Consider the following 15,468-nt stretch of genomic DNA (forward strand, 5'->3'; position numbering starts at 1 on the left):
ATAATTAAAAAATATGAATTAATAGATTTGACTTGAATTATTTTTCATGATAAAATTCGTTGTTTTTTTATTATTGTAAATCAGTTTTAAGACATTCAGTTAATTTTGAAAATGGTTTAAATCATTTCAAGCTTCAAAAATCATATTTCCTTATGAGCTACATACAAAATTTTACAGTCATAATAAATTCTTATCTTACAAGACCAAATATTTCCTGAAATATTTTGTTTCATAGTATAAAAATATTTTTTTAATTTATTCAACCGCAAACCTTTAAATATCTCGAAACGAAAAATGTATGACTTAGGCCACAAATATAAAACCAGTAGGTTTTATTGTAGAACCTGTTAATAATAATCTAAAGAAAGTGTTATTCTGTGTAAAATATTTCATTTCGAAGGAAAAATTGCACTTTTTAACAGTGAAGTAAATTAATTGATCAAAAATAAGTTTTGTTGTTGTACAATACAATTTTACTACAAATTTTGATATGTTAGATAAGTATTATTTTTTTATATATTATTTTATTAATAAATCGCGACTGAAGCGTCAGGCTGCGGTTACGTCTAGCTTGCTTCTAAAGTAGGCGATCGTCAGACGCTTGCGTCTGGCACAGACGCAACGTTCGATAACCGCCTTTAGAAAAACATGTGCATTGTATCATGCTGCGTTCAGGCAAAACGACCGAATGCTCGCCTTTCACTTCGATCAAATTCGCGTTCGTATTCGTGTCAATTATATTAAACGGGTGTTGGTGTAATAAATAAGCACAAGAATTTCTTCGAAGTGGGGGACGGTATGCATTCGTTCATTTGGTCCGAACATACCATCACTACAAATGCGTCTGACGCATGCGTATTGCTGTTGCGTCCGCGTCAGACGTACGCGTCTGGCGTTCGCCTGCGTCAGCAGCAGTCTAGACGCAAACGCATTGCAGTCAGTTTCAATAATAATACGGATATACATGACGGCAAAATTTCAATTTTCTTCCAAGGAGGACGAAAAATTAATAGAAAATGTCGCAAATTACCCTTTCCTTTATAATATATGCGATGAAAATTATAAGAATCATGAACTAAAAGAAAACGTTTGGAAAGAAATATCATATGAATTGAGAAGAACAGGTAAATATTCGATAATTATATTTTTTTTATAATAAATACAGTTGGTAATAAATAATAATAATTAACAGTTAATTGATCTTCGAGTAACGCGGGAATTAGAGACACAGATATCCCGCTGAAAATTTGTGTATAATTTTTGTCTCTCCAGAAATTTAATTATTCTAAAATTTAATTAATTTTATTTTACATATATATATTATATAATATATATACTATATATTATATATATTACTCTAGTCTTATAATAAAATAAATTAAAGAAAAGAAATGTTACTAAAAAAATTATGTAATATATACACTATATATTATATATATTACTCTATTCTTATAATAAAATAAGTTAGAGAAAAGAAATGTTACTAAAAAAATTATACGGTAACCGAGGAAACTCATAATATTCAATCAGTAAAAAGTGCATATATAACTAAATCTACAATCATAATTAAATTGTTCGAGAGCCAACAACTATAGTTGTTCAAATTATGCTCATAAAAGTTTGTATGTTATACTTATTTGTCATCGCAGTGAATCTCTCGCAATGTATTAAAATACATCTGTCTCGAAACATTAGTGAAACCACTTGATCTAGCCAAAGCAAGAATAACATATATATATATATATATACATATATACATATATATATATATATGTTCATTTTATAATTATGCTATCGACAGATGTCATTAATATTAAGATATTCGTTACGTGAATGATTAAATTTGTAATTTCTGGTAGTAGTTCTATTCCAGAATAAAATATTTGAAAATCCTGAATTAAAATTGCAAAGGCATTTTCAGATACCCTTCTGGCATTATAATCGAAAATTGTGTTTTTTTCGTGTAAGGTATTTCGTGTAAGTTGATTTTTGAAATATAGTATCATTATAATTTTATAATAGGAAAAAGAAATTTTCTTAAACGAATTTGTCATGGATTTTTTGAAAATGTCACTACAAAAATTTGAACATTTCTCCAACAAGAAATCTATAAAAAAAAAATATGTTATCAATTTATTTTAGCTGCTGATTGTAAAAAAAGATGGCGGAATATTAGAGACACATTTATGAAAATAAAACGGGGTAACAAACATGGCAGGGGGTCGACAGCGAAACCGAAATCCAAATGGCCATTATTGCAGCAATTAGGTTTTTTAGATAATGTAACTTCTGAGAAAAGGTAAATATCTCGTGTGCACGATATAAGTTCTAAAATACAATAATTTAGCCACTTTACTTTATAATAGTAATAGTAATATGGATGATTTGCAAGAGGATTCAGAAAACAGTATCGAAGAAAAAGTTTCAATAGAAACATCAACAATTACTTCGACACCATATGTACCGCCTTTGAGAAAAAGAAAATTACATCATACACAAAACACAAATGTAACGAAAAAATTCAAACACGAATTAACTAAAATTTTAGACTTACTAGAAAAAAGAGCACTTGAAAGACAGACATTAATAGAAAATATTAATAAAATAATAGTAGAAGATACCGATCCTGTTTGTACATTTTTCAAAAGTATGGCGATGACTGTAAAAACATTTCCACCACATTTAATTGCAGAGGCAAAATATCGAGTTTTTGAAATAATCAATGAATTAGAAAAAAAGCCATTAGAACAATAGCGTGTGATATAAGTGAAATAAAATTATTTTTAAATAATTAATTTGCCTGAATTTTTTTAAAATTGGATATTTCGCCTTTCTAGATGATGTTTTTTTCTAAATTTATCGTTAATATTTAAAACCAAAATCAATTTACTTTTATTTAATCTAACCGTATAAACTCTTATTTATACCTGTTTATTTTTTTGAAAGTATTAAAAGAATTTCCTTATCTTGTTCTTTTAACAGTAAGAATAGTAAATCGTGGTTCATTTTAAAAGATTTTATTCTCATTTCAATACTGAACTCTATTAAACTCTGTTTACCTGAATATGTATGTACGTATATATGATTCACTCTCTCTATCTCTCTCTCTCGTAGAAAATTCTATCTGCGAGTAAATACTGCGTCTAGCCGAAACTCTGACGCACACATATATCGAGATACGTTTGCATCTGATACGTATAAGAAATACTACTTTAACTAGAATGAGAAAAGTATGTATTTATGTACATTGTGTATGATACATTAATCATCAAATTATTAAGTTTATAGTTATTATACCCATTATCAATAGATATTTATTTCACCAGTACCTGGGCATGAGAACAAATTTCTAATAATGGATACAAATAGAGTTTAACCTCAAAATTCTAAACTAAAAGATATCTTACAAACTAATGATCCCTTATTTTATTTTAAATTATTATAATTTTATTACTTTGATAAACTATGAAAATTTTATCACTGAGAATAAAAACAGATTGAATACAATTGATTGAAAGTGGAAATAATTATAGATTAATTCTTTATCAAACTACATTTTTGAAATCAATATTGAAGTTGTATTCAATTTTGTCTTAATTACAAAATGTGCCTTTGTGCCTTTTAATATGTAAGTGTTTTTTACATTTAATGTGGTATTTCTGTATGACAAAAATTAATCTATGTTATTTTATTTAAAATTATAGCGAAGCTTGTGTTTAATATATTTTGTGCTCAAGCAGTTTACACTCAAACTGGGAGGCAGAATTAAATTATTAGAAGAAATAAAAATTACAACTTTTAGATAAAAAAATTCATTAATATATGATCTTTGTTCAGAAGTCATCGGGGAGATGTAGAATTCTATGGTGAAAGTGAAGATTATAAAAAATCTGTATAAAAAAAAGGTAAAACTTTGTTAAATTTAAAACATTAATAATAATAAAAATTCTAATAAATTTTCATAACAATAAAACTTGTACTTATATTAGATATAACGAGCAACGCAAGAACTAAATTCTTCAGATATCAAAGCTGAGTAATTATAATATATTTAAAAAGAAAGAGAAAGAGCAAATAACTTCTGTTTGAAGTAATTGTATCAATCAACAAAACGGCAGTTCAATCCTTTCAATTACTTTTTAATCTATATTCTAAAAATCATAATTTCTTTACATAATAATATTACTTTGTTCTTTCTTTTTTCCTTATGTTTTTGTTAAGTTAAGAAAATAATAAATAATAAACAAATAGTAAATATTTATTATTTTATATCAATTACAATCATATTGATTTAAATTCCAAATATTCTAATGTAAAACCTTAAACAGTTTAATTAGAGTATATACATTATACGTACATATATTAGTGATCTTTAAAAAAGCTATAAATGATGATTAATAAATTTATATTTTATAGATCTCTATGTAAAGCATTATATGTATTTCAGTAGATGTATAAAAATATCATTCTGCTTCTTGAAATATCAATTGAATTAATTATATTACTCGACGTTATTTGTATTTGCATAATGCAGAATGAATTAATGAAATTGTATAATAAGTTAATATACAAGGTAGAAAGTCATTTTTTTTCTACAAAACAAAAGAAAGCTTCAAAGCTCTCAAAACATCACACAAAAATGCAGTGAATGAGAAGTCTATTTTGATTCTTTGGTGGTTGAATATAATTCTCATGTTTGATATAAAAAATCGCATGAGGTATAAAAAAATCTGATTTTCTCAAATTTGGTGCTTCAGAACATAAGATACGAGACTTCGTATCTTATATCTATTTTGTCCTTAGTTAATATCTGCAATCATTGACTAATTACCACAATCTTGTTTTATACTGTCGGTAATGCTAATAGTTATATTAAAAGTTGTAAGAGGGCTCTAAGGTCTTTCAATACGAAAACTGCACTGAGGTTAAATTTATGTTGTATCTCGTCTATGATTATCGTGCAACGAGGTTAGAAAATATCTAACGTTATTAGTTACTAAACATTTATTTCGACTATTTACTAATTTATTACATCAAAACTTCGTTATACATTGTGTATCAATTAACATTGGTCTTGTCCCTAGATACTTACATACTTTTTTTTTTTTAATGACTAGGTATTTTTACAAGGTGTAATAAAAGGGATGAACCTAGCTCAATCTTCCCGATTGATTACCAAAAATCAAAGGCGTAGTTGTCAACAAATACATTTCATATTTAAAGAACGTATTTATGGAACATCGTCAATATTATCATCTGAAGAAAAATCCACTGAGAAAAACGAAAGCGACGTTTCCACAATAGATGATATGTCAGAACCTACGAATTGCTGCATGTCCGGATGCGCAAATTGCGTATGGATTCAATATGCAGAAAAATTGAGCGCCACTCTTGAAAAGAGCGATGTAGATGTGCAGAAATTAATCATGGACAAAGTACAGGATCCTAACATGAAAGCGTTTCTTTCCATGGAGCTCCGATTTAGAAATATTATTAAAGATTAAAGATATTGTATATAAAATACTGTATATATGTACATATACAATGTTGAAATTTTAGACAATAAATCCTTATGTTAATTTAATTGACTATTCATTTAATTGACTATTCATTCTCGTCTTGCAATAACGATTTTTGAATCTCTTCCAATTACTATGTAATCGAAATAGGCTATGAAAATGAAACTATATGCACAGATACAGATACTTCGTCTATGCTATATATACGTGTTATGTAGTTTTGCATTATTTCTGGAAACTCTTATTGTTTTAAATATACTTTCTACATATAGATCAATAATTTGTCACAATTGCAAACGATTTCATAATTACTCACCTTTTTTTCGCAAGAAGTTTCACCTTGAACATTCAGCCGCGAATTTCAGCTGCTTGAAATTTTCGAAACTACTGCAGCGCCATTTGCAAAGGTTTACTACGTGTTTCCAGATGGCGGTAGATGTACGAAAGCGACTTGATTTTGTAATACCCCTTACAATTGCCTTGTAATTGCAACAAAAGTAACGAATATTTCAAGTCCAGAGTTTCCATTTGTATCTTTTTATTACTATTTATCCAACTCGTTCCGTTTACAAGATTCCCGAGACGTGATAACCAGTTTCTTCATTAAAAGGTAAAAGAAACCCAAGCATTGCTGTTATACAATCATTCGAAATTGTAAATTGAAATGCAAGACGTTCTGTTAATACATTTATAAATTTAACAAGTATGAAAAAAAAAATGAGGAATAAAAAAGCAATACAAAAAGGGCAAAATAACAATAGGACGATAAATACTACTTATGACTATGTGTTGGAAAGCAAATAGTATGCTGTCACATGATATGATAACTTTGTATTTTCGTTTGATACGAGTTGAATTTCAATCGGCATCTGAAACGTTTCGGTGTTAGCAACGCGGCAAGACTTTCACGCTCTTTAATGGGACTAATTAAAATAAGTTTAGATTGATCACCAATGTGTGTTAGTACCGTTCGTACCGATAATCTAGTATTACAAGTATTTTCGCGCACCGCTTACATTACGTGCACGCTTATTTACATTGCATACATATGTATAAAGCCACTTGTGCCGCTTACGCCAGTCAGGAGAATGTAGTGTGACACGTACTGACGTGTTGGCGAACGAGGAGGTGCACTTATGTAGCGCTCTCTTTTTTTTTCCTATTCCTGCAGCTGGTAGCATGGAAATCAGCGGAAAAAATTCGGCAAACATGCCATTCGATTTCTCCTACAATTAAGTCGGTTAGATTATTGCAACCTGAAAATTTCTAATCGATGTACCTCGGGAGATTTCTATTTGTCATGAACATAAACAGAGCAGAGGATTGTTTATATAGCAAAGCGATATGGGTCACTGCTAGCATGAGCGGATAATTATGTAAACGAATAGAAAAATGGCTTGTGCTTTGCAAGATATTGAATATCATCGCTTCCTTACTAACCTTCTTGCGAAATATATAATATACTGCTCACTAAAAAAAAGCATTTGATTTTTTTTTTTTTTTATTAAACAAGAAAAGCAAACGACGTATATATATATATATATATATATATATATATATATATATATATAATTTAATAATATATATATATAAATTATTTATATTATATATATAAATTATTATTTTTTTTATATTTTTAAATTATTTAATAATATTATATATAATATTATATATATATAAATTATTTAATAATATATATATATATATATAATTTATTTGTCTTCTTTTAAATTATTTATATTATATATATAAATTATTTAATAATATATATATATAATTTATTTGTCTTCTTTTTTTATGGCTTCATATTCATTTTGAAATATCCCCTAATTTATGTGAACAGTGTATTTCCATTATTGAAGAATTCTCTCTTTGTTTTCGTTTTAAAATTGTGTGCTAAGAGAACATAGCGGGTCAAACAAATTTTACAGCTTTAAGAGCACACGTGCAAACTATAGGCGTACAGAGTACAAAGTCGCTTGTTGCAACAAGCAAAACAATTTCACAGCGAGCGATTTTCCCTGGTCATCAAACAAAAGTCAGTTTTAGAGTCACGTAGAAGCCATTTTCCGAAATTCTCTCAGAATCATTTGTGCAACTGCCATTTTCTATTCATCAAAAATACAGTGCATTACGCTATAAAAATATCGTCTTACAACAATCTAATTGTTCTTATCGACGAGTATCAGATTCCCTCTTACACAGATGAAATTTACAATCTTGAAACTTACATACACCATGGGCTTAAATTCGTGTAAGTCGTAAAATTCAGGACGAATCTATGGTTTAAAATAGGGAATAGAAGCGCTATGTCTGTAAAATGAATTTTTATTGCAATTTTTTAACGTGTCATTTTTTATTGTTTCATTAATGATATAAATGAAGCGAAATTTTATAGCTCAAGATAAGATGATGGTAAAGTATAACAAAATTACAATTAAATTGGAGACATAGTTTTCAGAAATGAACAAATGATTGGATGTCACTCTATACGTAAAAATCAGACCTCGTTTGAAATAAAATGTAATATACCATAAACAAACGATTCAAAATTTAATTTTTTCGAAAACAAATCTCTAAATGGAAAAATTTTCTTCTGTAGTTTCCATACATATTATAACATATTATAAAACAACCTTTTATTACTCGTCTATACTTATCGATATAGAAATTCACGTAAGTTCACGTATGCATATACAAGAAATGTTCAAATTTGATTTTCTCGACAATCTCATTGAAGCGTAGAGTTCATTTGTATCAGAAAATTAGACTCACAATATGTTCTATATAATGGTGTAGCAATAGGACTTGCACAAAAAAAATTTTTTTAAATTACAGCAAATATCCAGGTCGAAAACATTGGTTAGAGCGGCTTCACATAATCTTATCTCCGGTTCTCCCACATGTCAAGTCTTTCTATCGCCAGTACATTCACGCACGGCTCTATTTCTATGCGGTACGTGTGTCAATGTGACGTATTTTCTTCCCACATGTACACAAACACGTACACATAAATATATTCACCATTTGGTAGGCGCGTTCACGCGTACCTCTTCGCACACCGATATACCACACGTTCAAACAATGTTCGCAAAGTAGCGCACACATTCAACAGCAACGATTTTAAACACATTCTACTTCGTCGGTGTGCGATCGCGCGCGCGCGCGCGCGCGTGTGCGTGGATTATTTTCGCTTATACCGCGGCGCACGCAATCTCAGAAGTGGTTCTCGCGTTGACAGGTTCCGAGCGAGTTTTCGCCGGCATCGAGCCCCGATCGGCTAGTGCTTCGAACAAGGGATTCACGATTTCTAGATTCTCCTCGAACATTGTCAAATTCGACGCCACCGGCGATTTTTCGATTCGATCGATCATCGTGGGAATTTCAGTATTTAGAGAGATCGAGAATTTTAGACCAGAGGGAACAAAGTGTCCTGAATTCACTTCGAAACAATGTGATATCTACCAGAAAAAGAGAGAATCAATCATCGCTGTCACTTCGAACACTTGATAGACTCTAACGCTTCAGGAAAGAACTATTGATGTCTGGATCCTCTTCGAACATCGTGAAATTCCGCGTATCAATCCTTTTTAAACTCGGCTAATGAGTCCGATACTTTCTAAATTTTTCCTGAACAGTGGGATTCACTGGTGTAAGAAGAATGACCGTCATCGTTGAGATGAAAGACCAGACTGATCAACGTTTTTGACGAAACATCGGTTGCAAACATCTTTTCGCCGTGAAATCCAGTAGAAAGGAGAGATCGCGTTTAATAGGAAACGTAACACGCGGAGGAATTCTTGTACAACGCGTGCAGAACGTGATGCACGCTTTGCTGGTGCTTAGGTCAACGTCAAAGAGAAAGAGAGAAAGAATCCCTGTCGTGGGGAATTATGAATGATCCTCGGTACGAGGATGATGGCGAGCCGGCCCCGTGTACCCGGTTGCTGGAAATAGCGTGCAATCTGCGCACGGAGACGTCGACAACTGGACAAATACGTTTGTTCCTCGCTTCGTTCGCTGTGCGTCAACGTGCTATCGTTCAATCGTGACAAACAGGAACCTTAGACCGGTTGTATAAGTATTCACGGTGAAAATCGATTATGACATTAATTAAAATTCTTCTTCTTCTCATCTCGTTTGAGGATTCTTGTGCAAACGTACCGCGCGTCAAGTCGCTTTCATCGAGTCGCGACGAAGGAGAACCTCAGACCATTTCATTCGAAATGAAAATTTGTTATACGAGAGCCAACCAGTGAAATTTGTTTTTCTTATCGATCCGAGGATTGTTGCGCGAATGCGAATTGAAAGAAATTTGATTATCGCGATGATCATGGTCGGACGGATCCGGAACAGTGATAAGAATGACGAAGCGGGACGAGAATAAATGATAGCATATGTATGTACGGTCGCGGTTGTACGAGAAATCGTACGACGCGTGGACGTGGCCGTGGAACTTCAGACGCAAGTGTGAATTTTAAGAGTGCTCGGTTTGCATTGTAGATGAACGAACGTTGTTTCAATTCATTGACTTAACGATAGTGCTATCGACTATTTCGCTGTAGGTTCAACTAACATAATCGACGGTGCTCAATTCAATAGAAAATTATATCCACATGTCGTAACCAGGAAATATGGTAACATAACAGAAAAATGATTTGAAATAATCTCATTGGGTAGAAGTGTACCGTGAGTGGCATTCGTGGCGAATTGTAAATACGATTGACGTACAACGCGATGGTGCTCGACGTTTGAGAAACGTGTTTCAGATTATCGTCCGATTTACAGTTTGTGAATCAGTCGTTCTGGCAACAAAAATCATCGTTAAAACTTTATGACCATTGATAAGGTGGTATCTCGTTGCTGAAAGCTGTGGAAAAGTTTATAACTCTGAATCTCTTATAAAATTTTCCTCCAATGAGTTCGAATAGAAACATTAGATGATTTTCGAGAAAAAGAAAATTAACTAGGTAGAATCATTAATTTCCACATCTTCTTCGAACACCATCGAATCAATGGTTCGATTGATCTCTAAATGTTTCTTGAAATGCGTAGAATTCAACAAGGAAAAAGGAGAATGAACACCGTCAATAGGAAACGGTCATCAATTAATCAATGCTTTGGCAAAAGGATTGTGAATTTCTAGATTCTCATCGAACGCGTGTTTTGTAAACTTTTTCCATCTCCTTTGTGTTCAGTGCTAGTAAGATCTATTGTTTTTTGATCACCTTTGAACCTCGTAGAATTTTTGAGCGTTCAAACAGAGAAGTTCAACAGTTTCTAGATGTGAGACGAGATCTTGCTTCTTATTGTATTGATAGAATTGACGAGCAAGTTGTAAATAAAGGAGGAAAAGAGACACGGGAGGGGACTAGAGATTGTCGAACGAAATGCTCATAACCGAAAAGGGTTCTTTAACGAAAGAAGGAATCAACGAGGAATCGGATGAGCATACGATCGCCACCGACAACAACACAGTGCCATTGAACGATCTGCTGGTGAACTCGACGCGACCTACGACCGCGGTTGCAATAAAAGTGTGCGATGTCTCTGCAGACGAGACCGAAAGAAGCAACAACGAGAAACAGAAACGCGGTATCCTCAGCAACTTCCAGAGAAGGACTTTCAGCAGAATCAGCTTCAAGGGAGAGACTGGTCCTTTACTGAGCAGGTGCATTTTTTATTTCGTTTTCTTTTTTTATTCATATGTACATAGACATTTCTATGTATACACATATACACTGGCGCTCGAGAATCTTAACACTTTAAAACGATAGTTGCGTGTAAGAAACATGTATTATTTATTAGAACTTATTTATCATTGTAGACGTTTTATAAATAATTGTATAATTCAGTTATTTTAACGTGAATTACTATTTTAACAAGAATTGAACTCATCAATATAATTGATTTCAGACTTTCCTTTCTCAAAAGTGCTTAAATATTCTTGTCAAAATTAATATTCATTTCTGTTTGGATAGAAATACAGTTGTATAGATTCATTTATTTCAATTATCATTTAAATTATAAAAATTTATATGTAGAATATTTTGACATGGTTGTTCTAGTGTTAGTAGATCTTTTATAATAAATTAATATTCTTATTAACCAATGTCAAATATATATGTGAAAGTGGCTGCCGTAAAAGTGTTAAGACACATTTTTTTTTTTTTTGTTTGTTATATTCAATAGTTGAGCCGTTCGTTTACCAAATCAATTAACTATACAAGAGAAAAGTAGAGAAATTGATTGAATATAATATATTTTATAAAACTTTTAATAAAATAGTACACTTTTTAAAAATTCTTTGTAAAATGGTATCACAGGGTCAGGTGACTATAGTAATTTGTATTACATTATGAAAGTTTAAACTATTTAATTTTGTTTTGTGTTTTATATTTTCTCCGACATTAGAGATTAGCAATAAAATTAACTGAAATCGAAGATTTCAAAATCAAGCAATTTTTTTATAGCTTAGAGTAGATATTCGAATTTAATTATTCATTTAAAGGTTGACATGGACCTAATTATTATCAGTATATGAATGCGTTAGTAGTTAGATTGCGTTTGACTACATTTTTAGAAAACTAGGATACGCAGCAATATGTTGTCTATAACATGCAGAAACACATAAAATTTACAAAATACGTCTCTCTTGTTATGAGCCTGAAGTCATTTCGTAGCCACTGTAATCCACATTATAAACGCTTCTCTTTTAACGTCTCACTAAACGTTGAACGTTGCGAAACAAAAATAATTCACGCACGATCGTCGAAATCAGCGGGGGAGCCATTTGGAACCGATCCCTCGAGGATTCATTCGGGAACACAGAGATAATTGCGTGGATGGCGCCACGTGATTTTCGGCAGTGCCGTCAAAAATACACGCGACGTCGTCGTGAAAACTGGATCACAATACGAGGCCCGCGCGACTCCGCGAAAATAGCGTCGCTCTCGTTTCCTTGCCACGATCGGCAGAAATCTTGCTTTTCGGGACGAGAATAGAATCGCCTAATTGCGGAAGACGCCTGAAGCAGGGATTCACGACGTCAGCGTCTTCGATCTCTGTCCGCGCATGTACAGATAAAATCTGTTGCGTACAGCGGAGAACGTAACTCAACCACATAACGACGATTTTGCACAATTTTGCAAATTTAGTTTGGTGATTTTAATTTAACCTCTTGCGCTGGAATGACGTGCCTTGCACGTCGAGAACTTTTTGTCACAAGATGTCTGCAACATTTTCTCAGTTTTAAGTATATTTAAATGTAACCCAGGCAAAACAAACGATAAGGTTTATTACTTCTTAATCATTTCTATCCAGTGATATCGTATCGACGAGTTCAAAAGAAAAAGAAAGCGACGAATTATTGTATACGGTTCGGTCGCTCGTTATGGTCCGCGAATCAGTTGTCAGCGCCAGAAGTTAAAAGGAGAAAAGAGCCTTATTTCTGTTGTATATATTTTATTTTTTATTTTTGCTTCTCAGCGTTTTTTAATGACTTGTTTAGTAGTAAATAGAACAGACAGTAGAATAGTATAGTGAGTAAATAAATCTGGCGCGTAATTATCGTTTAATAGTTTCAGCAACTATAGAATGCAAGAGTTGTTCTGTGAGATTTGCAAGTTTGAAAGTTCCTGCATAGTTTGATCCATTTTTGAATCTCATACTTTTCGTTTTAAAAATCTTCAGAATTTTATAATAGAATCGAGATCTAGACACAGCAGATTTTCGTATTCTATGTTAACTTTGCACACTATAATATTGAAATATAATGGTTTCTTCAAGATATATTTTTAATTGTACCTAATTAATTAATATATATAATTAATTGCTCCATAAAATATCTTTGTACATATGAAAGATCAACGAAAAATATGAAGTTTTAACATTTCTCAGAGAACGAGAATTTATTTTGTAATGTATAATGCCACAACTTCATATTTTTTTATATGATAAAATAAATTGTAAAATTATTAAGAAAATTTTAATTCGCAATGCGACTGTGATAAATAAGAGCATAGAAAAGAAATGTTATGTATCATAATTCAACATTTCCTTCATATACTTACTGCTTCTGTGTGATGCAATGAATAAAAAATTAACACCAATGTAATAAACTTACTCGTGCCATACGAAACTCAGCCAATGAATATTTCTTGTTACAAACAACTAAAAAATATTCGCAGCTTTGAAAAATTGGTGAAATTAGCGTTAATTGTGCAAAATGTTTTCTGTAATATGTATTTTTCATGCAATTAACATCAACGATAAAGTAGAATTATTGTATTTGTTGGTTTAGGCAACGGAAATGTTCGTTTTCTTTTACTTTTATATTACGTGAATTTTTTTTAAACTTTTTGTATTACACACAGAGAGCGAATTTGTTTTAATTTGAAATGCTAATTTTTCATTTCTTTATGATTTCCTACCAATTTTATGGAATCATTTGATAATCAAAAGTGTCGAAAACTATTTCGAACCAATCTTGATATAATACACGCTCATCTTCTTCTTCTTTTAATGAGAAGAATTATTAGATTCTGTTAGATGATTCTGTTAGTCTTAGATTAGATTCTGTTTGTGAGAAATGTGGAAATATCTAAAAATGAAACAACTAGAAACAAATTATTTATATAATATTAAAAATAAAATTGTATATACAAGTTATTGTATATACAATAATATTTAGATGAATGATTTGGATGAATATTTTTAATGAAAATTTATTTCTATTCAAATAAAATTTATGTATTAAAAATGATCATGAAAATCATATTAGAAATGATCATAAATTATCATTTATATCATGTATCTGTTACATTTTTATATTTCTGTGCTCTTATGTCATTAAAGTTTTAAATAAAAATAGATCTTTTATGCGATATATGAGAACTTTTGTAGATAACAGTACATTTACGTTTCTATTTCTTATCAGCACACACCTGTAAAAAGAAAAAAAGTGAATACACATCCACAGTCCATTAATGATTATCTAGTGTACTCTACACTAACATTTTGTAACCACTTTACCGTACAAAAATTTTGAAAAACCTGGTAGACTGGAGCCATTATATGTTATATGAATAAATAAAATTTTGCACAATAATTTGATGATTGTTAATAATAGTTATTTGAAGATAATTTTTGAACAAATGAAATTTGATTAATTTATTAATTTACATTTCGTGCATTTTTATTGAGAACAGTTCAGACGAATTTCTATTTATAACAAGTGCTTCAATTCTATTATTCATCATTTAAATTTAATTAATCATTTGAAGCAAAACAGACTGTTCCAAAGGCATGAAAATCACTTCTATTCCAAAGTATGAATTTTATTTATCAAAGTATTACTGTATTATTTTAATTTACTATATTAAAATTAATACCAACTGATTAATTTTTTTCCAGAAATTAATAATTATTTAATGCACTTATTTTTTGTAAGAATTTTCGCTATTATCCATCACGATCTATTAAAGACCTGAACTGGCTCATAGATTTAGAAACGCTGCTCTATTTAATTGCAATTTAATCTAGAGGAATCATTGCACGGGATTAACCTCCATTGTAATTAATTTGTGAAAGTTACCATACTTAAACTGATAGCCACATTTTACTGCCTCTGAATTCCTTCTTTCCAACGGTGCTAATATCTCAAAGAAACGGACGAAGTATTACAAATGCCACGAATACCACAGGTTCCAGTGGTGAAGAAACCAATCCATTTTCTCTTGGTCAATCTTTCAGTAGAACAACTTCTGTTCTTGCGGTTACGTTTTATTGGCACCAGTGTATGAAGTTGTTCACTTTGATCAATTCAGTCATTAACCGATATGTCGACTTCTCGATTTTTGCCACAGATAAATGCATCTTATTTCTACAAAATGAGAATTTTTTATAATAGAGATTGTTTCAAAGGGAATATGCTATCGAGATCATTACA

General features: G+C 31.1%; 3 protein-coding genes across 6 annotated transcripts in view; all 3 read left to right on the plus strand.

Annotated features, from left to right (window-relative positions):
* The first annotated feature begins 880 nt into the window (after positions 1-880).
* LOC122534955 lies at positions 881-2,795 on the plus strand. The gene is made up of 3 exons (XM_043666062.1): positions 881-1,124; positions 2,143-2,299; positions 2,367-2,795. Exons 1-3 carry the CDS (start codon positions 965-967, stop codon positions 2,752-2,754), a joined length of 705 nt encoding a protein of 234 aa, XP_043521997.1. The 5' UTR covers positions 881-964; the 3' UTR covers positions 2,755-2,795.
* Positions 2,796-3,206: 411 nt separating this feature from the next.
* On the plus strand, positions 3,207-5,584 carry LOC122534956 (oxidoreductase-like domain-containing protein 1). 4 transcript variants are annotated; one of them, XR_006308025.1, is made up of 3 exons: positions 3,213-3,230; positions 3,838-3,905; positions 3,990-4,090. XR_006308025.1 is itself a non-coding variant. In XM_043666063.1 (3 exons), the coding sequence occupies exons 2-3, from the start codon at positions 3,864-3,866 to the stop codon at positions 5,502-5,504; spliced, it is 429 nt and encodes a 142-aa protein (XP_043521998.1). In that variant the 5' UTR covers positions 3,237-3,628; positions 3,705-3,863; the 3' UTR covers positions 5,505-5,584. The 4 variants fall into 4 exon arrangements, 3 of the variants coding, with proteins under 3 accessions (XP_043521999.1, XP_043521998.1, XP_043522000.1); XM_043666063.1 differs by lacking the exons at positions 3,213-3,230; positions 3,990-4,090 and adding exons at positions 3,237-3,628; positions 5,118-5,584 and having other exon boundaries at positions 3,705-3,905; XM_043666064.1 differs by lacking the exons at positions 3,838-3,905; positions 3,990-4,090 and adding an exon at positions 5,118-5,584 and having other exon boundaries at positions 3,207-3,230.
* Positions 5,585-8,619: 3,035 nt separating this feature from the next.
* LOC122534954 (inward rectifier potassium channel 2-like) overlaps positions 8,620-15,468 on the plus strand; it is a 47,896-nt gene continuing 41,047 nt past the window's right edge. The window contains 1 exon segment of the mRNA XM_043666061.1: positions 8,620-11,190. Coding sequence (XP_043521996.1) covers positions 10,910-11,190 — 281 coding nt within the window. The 5' untranslated portion in view covers positions 8,620-10,909.

This window comes from Frieseomelitta varia, unplaced genomic scaffold (genome assembly GCF_011392965.1).
Source record: "Frieseomelitta varia isolate USP_RPSP 00005682 unplaced genomic scaffold, Fvar_1.2 scaffold_650, whole genome shotgun sequence".
In the NCBI taxonomy this organism is placed as follows: domain Eukaryota; kingdom Metazoa; phylum Arthropoda; class Insecta; order Hymenoptera; family Apidae; genus Frieseomelitta; species Frieseomelitta varia.

What these genes read in the sequence shown, in the direction of transcription:
- LOC122534955 (XM_043666062.1), top strand. Translation starts at nt 965, where the DNA reads ATGACGGCAAAATTTCAATTTTCTTCCAAGGAGGACGAAAAATTAATA. An exon ending in ATATGAATTGAGAAGAACAG is followed by an intron (nt 1,125 to 2,142) that starts GTAAATATTCGA and finishes AATTTATTTTAG; the next exon opens with CTGCTGATTGTAAAAAAAGA. An exon ending in AATGTAACTTCTGAGAAAAG is followed by an intron (nt 2,300 to 2,366) that starts GTAAATATCTCG and finishes ACTTTATAATAG; the next exon opens with TAATAGTAATATGGATGATT.
- LOC122534956 (XM_043666063.1), top strand. Translation starts at nt 3,864, where the DNA reads ATGGTGAAAGTGAAGATTATAAAAAATCTGTATAAAAAAAAG. An exon ending in AAAATCTGTATAAAAAAAAG is followed by an intron (nt 3,906 to 5,117) that starts GTAAAACTTTGT and finishes TTTAATGACTAG; the next exon opens with GTATTTTTACAAGGTGTAAT.